Genomic DNA, 10,106 nt, shown 5'->3' on the forward strand with positions numbered 1-10,106 from the left:
ATTTCCATTGTACACATCCTGAAATCACTGCAGGAAGAGAGTGTTCAGCACACCCTATATCTTAATCATGTAGGAGGAACACAATATACCCTATTTGGAGCAATATGGGAACAACAATGGGAAAGCGACCACCATACTGGATATATGCTGGGTCTGAGGCTCTGTCAACTCTCCGGAGGAATGGAATTACCACAGTTATTGAGGGATAGGAAGAGGAAATGAAAAGTGCCTGTCTGTGGGATCCGGCGGTCCTAACTGTTAAGAGAGGGTTTTTGCTCACCCCAAGCTCAAAAATAGCCCTGTATGATGGTTTATGAAGGTTATGATTCTGACATCTTTTGTCCTGATAATTCTGTACTAGCTTAAACTTTTTCAGACTTGGTCGGGAGGTGTGTGTGCGTGTTAAGTGCCGTCAAGTCGCTTCCTACCCATGGCGACCCCATGAATGAAAGTCCTCCAAAATGTCCAATCTTTGACAGCCTTGCTCAGATCTTGCAAATTGGTCGGGAGGAGCGGAATACAAATCAAATAAATAAATAAATAAACAAAAATAGTCCCCTGATAAGCTTAAGGGCAAAACTAGACATGATGGCATCCTTGTGGCCGCAATGAGGACACGGCTGCCATCTTAAAGCCATTTAAGAATGCTTCAAGGGCCCGTCACGGCGGGCTGATGCCCTCTTATTCCCTCCTCCCATGACTGATCAAGTGCCGAAACAGCCACACACTTAAACACCTATGGCTGTTTTGGCCTTTGAAAAGGCATTGGGGGGGACGGGGACACAAGAGCCCCACACTGTGGGCCCAATCCTCATGGCATTTTTGAAACGACTTTGAAATGGCGGCTGCATCTTCATGGAGGACACAAGGATGCCATCATGTCTAGTTTGACCTTTAGAAATAATGTGACCTCTGGTTCTTGTAGGTTATCCGGGCTGTGTAACCGTGGTCTTGGTATTTTCTGTCCTGACGTTTCACCAGCAGCTGTGGCAGGCATCTTCAGAGGAGTAACACTGAAGGACAGTGTCTCTCAGTGTCAAGTGTGTAGGAAGAGTAATATATAGTCAGAAAGGGGTTGGGTTTGAGCTGAGTCATTGTCCTGCAAAAAGCAGGACAATGATTCAGCTCAAACCCAACCCCTTTCTGACTATATATTACTCTTCCTACACTTGCTGGCGAAACGTCAGGAAAGAAAATACCAAGACCACGGTTACACAGCCCGGATAACCTACAAGAACCAATGAACTCTGACCGTGAAAGCCTTCGACAATATAATGTGACCTCTGTTTCTTACCTCAGGTTCTTTATATTGTCACAATTGGCTAAGATGTCCAAATATTCGAGTTCCATTGGACAGCCGACAAAACCTAAGCTCACCAAATTACGGCTGCAGCTGATGACAAAAGCCAGACTTGTCATATCCAGCGGCATCAGCCTGAAATTTCTAAACTGATACTTGAAATTTAACAGTGTCCCGACATGCTGCGCTAAGTCAGGGTCTTGCGTCTCATACACACAGTGGCCCAGCTCAACAACCTTAGGCCCAGTCAAACCGGCTCGCGCTAGTTTCTTCAGCGTTTGTGTGATTACGGCTTGCCGCTCTTGTATCCAACTTTCATTTTGCCGGGCTAAGGAGCTAAGAAATGGTCGACATCCTTGGGATGAAAGGCCTGACAGGAAGATGTGGCAGTTCTCAGAGAATGCCATCTTAGCTTCCTTCTTCAAAATCCACTTTGACCTCAAGAAGAACTTCTCCCTCAGACAGTGGCCATCTACAGTTTTGCTTGTCAACAGGAAAAGCGCCGCAAAGAACTCTTGAAAACTGAAGTGGACAAAAGTGTATCCAGCTTGTGAACTGCCATTGCTTGCCTTTACCTCAAAGGCCAAAAGCAAGCCACATGAAGAAGCAAAATCCCTCACGTGCTCTGGGATTTCACCAGCGTAAAACAGCATCTTTTTCTCTTCCAGGCCCTTGAAGGCTAGCTCACACAGGCTCGCAAGTGTCGCTTGATGTTGACTCAGATCAACTTTCTCACTCGCGCCACTCAACTTCTGCAACTTGCCTATGAAGATGAGCACCATTTTGATGTAAAACTGAGTCATGGTTTGGGGCAGCTGGACACTTCCGGGATCTTGCAGGAGCAAATGTTCCAGGCAGATGCAGACAATGTTGCACAAGGCAGGGATGTAACACATGCTTAGAAGCTTGCCGTTGCTTTTCAGGCAAGCGATGGCTCGATCCTTCAGTGAGTTTCTTTGGAAAAAACAACTGGCATACTCCTCAACCTTCTCATGGTCAAACCCCCAGATTTCTGCCAGGAGGGTGATGGTTTTCAGCAAAGTGTTAGGCAGCATCTTAGGCCGGGTTGTAACCAGCACGGTGCAGCCACGCAAGAGATTTCCATGGCAAAGACTCACAAAGAGTTCCGAGACAGAAAGAGGCTTGAGAGGATCAGGGTCCAATGGGTTAGGAGAGGATGGCAGTTTGATGTCCCCCACAAACTCATCCAGCCCATCAAAGATAATCAGGGTGTGCTGGGCATCTTCTAGGAGATGCTCAAATACTGCATCGGGACAATCTTCTGGACGAAGGAAGAAGTCGAATAAGAGTTCTTGCAGAGAAAGCCTTCTGCTGATCAAATTCAGCTGCCTAAACTCAAAGAGGAATATCAGTTTGTACTGCTGCAGGGTTCCCTCGGCCCATTGCTGGCAGATTTTGTTCACGAGTCTCGTTTTCCCCATGCCTGGTTTGCCCAACAGAAGAATGACCTTGGTGGCACCAGAAGGCATGCTTTCGAAAAGATCAGACAATCTCATGGTGGCGTCACTGTGCTCCTCTGCATCATGCTCCTCTTCTTTGGCTTTACTCTTTATTTTCCAAGCTTTACTCTGACGAATCACCAGGTTGACAAAAGCCTGGCTAAAAGATGACAACCGAATTTCACTTTCTGCTGCCTCCACTGATCTGTTTGCCCCATATCTTTGCAGCATTGCTGTGATGATACGTTGCTGGTATCTTTCAGCAGAATCTGAACAAAGGTGGGGGGGGAGAGAGAGAATAAGAATCCCTGTACTCTACATAGTTCAATCAAGATGAAGCCCATTTGACTACTATGTCTTCTCCCAAAGGATCTTGGGAACTGTAGTTTTCTGAGGAATAATGCTGACAATTCTTGAGATTGGCAGTCTCAACATTATCAGTCCTGTTCCCCATATTAAACCTCAGTGTTCCACTTTTACATTTTTATAATATAAATTTGCCCTCCCTTCTACAATAATTTGATGCAAAGAGGGACAGAGGTGTTGTGTCTATGTAGAAGAGTCAATACGTTTCTTTATCACCACATGATAAATAACTGCCTAACTTGTGGATATCAAATATACATATATATTGACAACCAGGAGTGTTGAATGTGGCAGTGAGAGGCAAAACCAAAAAGGAGATACCTATATGAACCATAAAACTGCCTTACATTTGTCAGCCAAGGTCAGTATTGTCTACTCTGATTGGTAGCGGCTCTCCAGGATCTCAGGTACAGGTCTTTTCCATCATCTGCTATCTGATCCCTTTAACTGGAGACACTGGGGATTGTATCCAGGACCTTCTGCAGTCCAAGCCAATGCTCTACCATTGATAGGGTTGCCAACCTCCAGGTACTAGCTGAAGATCTTCTTCTATTACAACTGATCTCCAGCCAATAGAGATCAGTTCACCTGGAGAAAATGGCCGCTTTGGCAATTGGACTCTATGTCATTGAAGTCCCTCCCCTCCAAAAACCCCACCCTCCTCAGGCTCCACCCCCAAAATTTCCTGCCAGTGGCAAAGAGGGACCTGGCAACCCTAACCACTGAGCAATAACCCCACCTCATTCAGCATGGGACACAGCAGGCAATTCAGAATTTCTGGACCTGCTTTGTAAACTGATGCAGAAGTTCAAGATCTATGCCCTGAATGCATTCCTCTGTGAAGCCACTCAAAGAAACTTCATTTCCACCTCTGAGCACCTTGCAGGCCAATGTATTGGGGGCAGGGAGATGGAGTTAAAGGAATGACATGCCTAGCCTTTGCTGTTTGGACTGCTTGCCATTGTTGGTGGTGGAAAGACTCCTCCATGGACGACGTCGTTCAAGTCCTGGAGAGTGAAGAAGCAACGCAGCAGTTAATACAGGATGTTCATTCAGAAGATGTGCTGCCAGGACGTTCTGCCCACAGCCTGTGTCGCTTTCCTCACTAAAGTGCAATCACTTAAACCTTCATTTGGTGGCTAATGCTGATTAACGTGAGCATTAGTCCTGAAACCATTAATCTTAGGTGGAAGCAGAACCTGTAAGGACACAGAAGAACCATGCGGGGCACAATGGTTGGGAAATAAAATGAATTAAAAAAAAATGTAAGATACTTACGGAGATTAGAATATTCAATCACCTCGCTCCAGCGCAATAATTAAAAATGCAGAGCAGTCAAAGGGGAAAACAATTCAAAATACACAACAACAAACCTAATCTTTTCTGATCCTAACACTAATATCTTCCTTTCCTAACTACCTCACTTCATAAAATGCTACCCACCTCTCTTCTCCTTCCCCATGCCTCTAGTAAGCAAAACAATTGGGGGCATGGCAGAGTGAGGCAGCCTATTTCAGGAAGCAAATTTTGGAGTATCATAAAACGGCAGTGAACGGTCAATTAAGTGGTTTATTATATTTTTACCACTGGGGAGAGACAGGCATTTGGCTTTTCTCAGGCACTCAGTTGTCTTGGAAAATCTCTGGGCCTTTGGGAATATCCTGTCCATGCTGGAAGGGGCAAAAGGAGTCTCTAGACCCCTTTCATGTTCCCAATTTACAATTAATCCAGGCAACAACAACAACAACAAAAGAGAGAGAGAAAGAATTAATGATCAGACATCCAAATAGCTAATCTAGTTTTCCTAAATCAGCTGTGAGCCCGACCAAGCTGGACTAAGTCTGCTTTCTGCCACTGGAAGCCAGAATTTCTCCTCCTGGTCACAAGTCAAAAGGGTGAAGAATTGCTGCCCTCTGCTTCAGAGAGCCTTCTAAACATGTGAAAACCCATGTATTTCCCAACCCTGCCTATTAAATCTCTTGGGGGGGGTGTGGCTAAACATAACTGGTTCCTTCAACCTGTCTTCAGAATATGTGCCTTCTAGATCCTTCTTATGAACATTGTGCCCAGAATTCAACCTAGTTTTTGAGAACATGGCCATATTACTGCTTGAAGAAGAGTTGGTTTTTACACCCCACTTTTCTCTACTATAAAGAGTCTCAAATCAGCTTACAATAGCCTTCCCACCCACCCCCCAAAACAGGCACCTTGTGAGGTAGGTGAGGCTGAGATAGTTCTGAGAGAACTGTGACTCGCCCAAGGTCACCCAGCAGGCTTCATGTGGAGGAGTGGGGAATCAAACCTGGTTTTCCAGATAAGAATGCCTCTCTTAACCACTACACCATGCTGGCTCTCCTGTTAGTTGGCTGGCTGGATGACAGGGGAACTATTGGGAAAGGACCAGCAAACCATATATTTCTTCATCTGTGCTGGCCATAGCCCACAACTGTAACAGGCACAGGAAATGCTGCAGAGAAATTATGTAGCAATATAAAGTCTCTGGGGAAGGGAGGTACCAAACATACACAGACATCTCTTCCAAGGAAGGCTACCAAGAACTCCAGAGGAAAAAAAACAGGCCATTGATCCTTTGCACATGTGTAGGACTGAAGGAGGGAGGGAAGGTGGCATGGTATAGCCCAATTTCGTCAGATCTCAGAAGCTAAGCAGGGTCAGTACTTGGATGGGAGGCCACCAAGAAAGGCTCTGCAGAGGAAGGCCATGACTAACTACCTCTGCTTCTCACTTGCCTTGAAATCCCCTTGCTGGGGTTGTCATAAGTCAGTTGCAACTTGATGGTACTTATAAAGGTACGTATTGACTGAAGGATGAGCCAGTTCAAGTTGACTGTTTTCAACCGAAACTGAGGGACAATTCTCATGTTACAAAGTCCTCATGTCCCCCACAGGTCCTGTTGACAGCCATCTTCTGGGAATTCTACGTTCAGAACTTAGTTCCCAAGTGTGCAGGGCCCTAATTTGGATTGGGACCATAGCATACCAGGAATGGAAGCTTAAGCCTTTTCCCCGATGCCTTTTTCACAACCTGAAATGCTCTGGGGAGCTGCAGTCTCTCCTCTGGTTTGACCCTCTGTCATTAACACCATTTGCAAAATAGAGATAATAATACTTGACTATATCTTAAGAGGTTTAGTAAGAATTACTAAGATCATGTGTGTGAAATACTTAAAAGTATGCTATATAAATGTGAGATAGGAATAATAAAAGTTCCAGACTTCAAAAGCTTGCAGAATCTCAATAACACTTTGTTCTTATGGTTACATCTAAACACATGATGGCAAAGTTTTCCACTCACTGTATTTAAAATTGAATACATTTACATAAAAATACATTAAATTTGCACAAACAACACTGATGTGCCATGATGTCCATTGTGTAATTATTGCTTGACCTGCTAAAGCTGGAGGGCAAGAGATTCAAAACAGATAAAAGGAAGTATTTTTTCACACAACGCATAGTTAAATTGTGGAACTCCCTGCCCCAGGATATGGTGATGGCTGCCAGCTTGGAGGGCTTTAAGAGGGGAGTGGACATATTCATGGAGGAGAGGGGTATTCATGGCTATTAGTTAGAATGGATACTAGTCATGCTGCATACCTATTCTCTCTAGTATCAGAGGAGCCTATTATTTTGGGTGAGGTGGAACACAGGCAGGATAATGCTGCTGCAGTTGTCTTGTTTGTGGGCTTCCTAGAGGCGCCTGGTTGGCCACTGTGTGAACAGACTGCTGGACTTGATGGGCCTTGGTCTGATCCAGCAGGGCCTTTCTTATGTTCTTATGGAACTAATTCAGTCTACACTATAGGGTCGTGCTTGCATGAAAGCAATGGCTTCCTTGATGGGAATCCTAAATTAGCAGCGAAATGAGGTGGGTGGATTTGATGTTATCCCACGCTGTGGCTGATTTAACCCTGCATATGGAAAGTTACCTGCCCCAAAGCATCAGTTTCATTTCACATAACACCACTCACTTGTGGATGTTGATGGCAACTGGGTGGCTGTTTCTTCAAGATTTTCTTGTGCTGGAGTTACCTGACCTAGAAGGATTAATAAGCATGTCGGTCTTTGTCGCTTTAAATGTATTCACAGTACATTGTACACCTGGGCAGGGGGACTTGTATGCACAAGGATCTGAGTTACATACCATGCCTAGGCAAGTTACATCACAAATGAAATCACAACATACTAAAATAACTCTATCTTCTAAGTAAGATCCCCCCCCCCCCCTAAGTTTCCAGTCATTCTCTAGAAGGCAGATATTGGTATATCTTAAACCTTTCCCTGTAAACCAACTCTGAATTTGTCTGGAGGTTTAAACGTTTCCATGAAAAACATTTTCCTGATGAAAATCACTTCCTTCCCTCTCAGCTGTTTTCTCCTTGTTTGGGAAAAAGGTGGATCTGTAACTTTCCCCCTATATAAAGAGGGGAAAAAACTTCTGGTAGGAATTTTAATTGGGTAAATGGCCCGTGGAGAAATTTCATGTAACTGGGGGTGTTTTTATGTAACTGAGAAAATAGGCCACTTTTTAATTGTTCGGTGCTTTTTACGTCAGCAGAATTTGCTGTGCCTGTGCCTTCAAAAGGTTTGCAGTCAATTTTAACTTTCATTTTCAGTGAAAGCTTTTCTGTACGTGAGAAGCAGGTTCTTGAAATTAGGGGTCCCCACCCTTTTTAGCCTGTGGGCACAGTTCGAATTCTGACACTGTATAGTGGGCACAGCACCAAAATGGCTGCCTCAGGAGGTGGAGCCAGACAAAAGGATCGCCACAGCTTAACTTCAGTAACACACTGCCAAAGCCGCATTTTAAACAATCTCCAGCAGCCAATCAGAAGCCTTGCTGGGCAAAAGCCCTACCTGGCTCCACCCACTTTCTAAAAACACTTGGTGGAGGCCAGAAAAGATACCCAACAAGCACCATGTTGGGGACCTAGGTTGCCAGGTCCCTCTTTGCCACCGGCGGGAGATTTTTGGGGTGGAGCCTGAGGAGGGCAGGGCTTGGGGAGGGGAGGGACTTCAATGCCATAGAGTCCAATTGCCAGATTGGCCATTTTCACCAGGTGAACTGATCTCTATCGGCTGGAGATCAGTTGTAACAGCAGGAGATCTCCAGCTACTACCTGGAGGTTAGTACAGGAGCAAAACATTACATAAACAAAGTGCAAATAGATTTATAAATAGCTACGTGCAATTACATACATTATGAGACATTATATACACAAAAAGACCTACAAGAAGTCATTCATAAATATTCATATTTTTAAATGTCCAAGCAAGGTACACATTCTTCTTCCACAAGCTAATCTCATGTAGTCCAATGGATGCCAATAGTAATGGAGGATACTGCCATTTCAAATTCTTGGCAATTTAACCATTCTTCTTCAGTCCTTCAGAAGGCATCTTGCAAAATTTTGTACCAAGCTTTCATTTACTAGTTGCTAAATAGCTAACCGATGCAAGATGCCTTCTGAAGGACTGAAGAAGAATTGTTAAATTGCCAAGAATTTGAAACGGCCATATCCTCCATTACTATTGGCATCCATTGGACTACATGAGATTAGCTTGTGGAAGATGTACCTTGTTTGGACATTTAAAAATATGAATATTTATGAATGACTTCTTGTAGGTCTTTTTGTGTATATAATGTCTCATAATGTATGTAATTGCACGTAGCTATTTATAAATCTATTTGCACTTTGTTTATGTAGTGTTTCACTCCTGTACTAGATTCTAAATCCTTGGATAATTGTACAGTGGTGTCTATTTTCTCCTCCACTACCTGGAGGTTGGCAACCCTATTGGGGACCCCTGCTCTAAACACTGCAGCTGTCTGTGGCTACATTTTCGGTTTCCCTTTCCTTACTGACGTCTCTTCAGCCATAGAGAGAAAGGAGTCAGAGTGTTAAATTAATTATTATTTTCTGTCATTTCTGCCCCTTGACTCCCTCACTCTTCCCTTTGACCCCTCAGCTCTGTCTCTGGACACATACCCTTGAGTGGGCTGGTCCTGTTCCTCAGTACCTGGCCTCCGTCCCTGGGAGGGGCTTTCCCCTTTCTAGATTTGTGCCTTTCAGGGATTGGCAAAGTTCTGAAAACTCCTGATTTTGTCGTTGGTAGCTGCCAACAGCTGCTGCATGAAAATGTGGATATCACTCGGTGTTCCTTGTCCTTACCTTCTCCTGATGCACTCATGCAGATGATCTCAAGTTCCATGGGCAGGTTGCATTCCATGCAAACGCTCTGCATAAAGTGTTTGAAGACGGAAGAATCGGCATCCTCACTCCTCAGAAACATGTCCAGGACTAAGGAGAACTTCTTTCTGCAGTCAGCAACCCCCTCAACCTGACTCAAGTCCGCCTGTGGGAGAAGCTGCTTGGCTTTCTGCAGCACCCACTCAGGAGTGTGACTGAGGAAATCCACCAACTGCGGCCAAGCATTGTGGACTGCCTTCCGGAGGGATTTGTCATCCATTTCGGTTGGGGGCTGGAAAGGATGTGCGGGACTAGAGAAGAGGCTCAATTGCTGCAAGTTCTGCAGATCAGTACTGGGATGAATATTTGTCCGCTTGCCCCGTTCACACTTAAGGCAAACACAAGGTCTCAGTCTCAGAACAACTGTTCTATCAGATTCTCTAATCTGAGATTTAGAAATTTGGCATGCATTTGTGCTCATCTACGTAATGTCATCCTGGGACAACAACCCTCCTCCCCCCTAACTCTCTTCAGCTGCTGATTCATTTAGACTTCCAAGGGTAAGCCAGAGGTGTGGGTTCGCAGCCCCTAGAAAGAGAGAGGAAAAGGAACAAAAATGTAAACAATGGTTGAAAAGGCCCTGCCTGGCCAAAAGAACTTTGTGAATATAAAATGAGCATGTTACTATCTGATGGAAGGAGTTTTTCACTCATGAAAGCTTATTCCCAAAAATCTTGTTGGTCTCTAAGGTGCTGCTGGACTTGAATCT

The 10,106-nt window shown here is 44.6% G+C and overlaps 1 protein-coding gene across 1 annotated transcript in view; it reads right to left on the reverse strand.

The window, feature by feature from the left end:
- NLRC5 (NLR family CARD domain containing 5) overlaps positions 1 to 9,617 on the reverse strand; it is a 36,299-nt gene extending 26,682 nt beyond the window's left edge. Inside the window, 5 exon segments of the mRNA XM_056862346.1 lie at positions 1,295 to 3,029; positions 4,059 to 4,133; positions 8,953 to 9,015; positions 9,089 to 9,091; positions 9,320 to 9,617. Of these exon segments, the coding sequence (XP_056718324.1) occupies positions 1,295 to 3,029; positions 4,059 to 4,133; positions 8,953 to 9,015; positions 9,089 to 9,091; positions 9,320 to 9,617 (2,174 nt within the window).
- Positions 9,618 to 10,106: the final 489 nt, after the last annotated feature.

This window comes from Euleptes europaea, chromosome 17 (assembly GCF_029931775.1).
Source record: "Euleptes europaea isolate rEulEur1 chromosome 17, rEulEur1.hap1, whole genome shotgun sequence".
NCBI lineage: Eukaryota > Metazoa > Chordata > Lepidosauria > Squamata > Sphaerodactylidae > Euleptes > Euleptes europaea.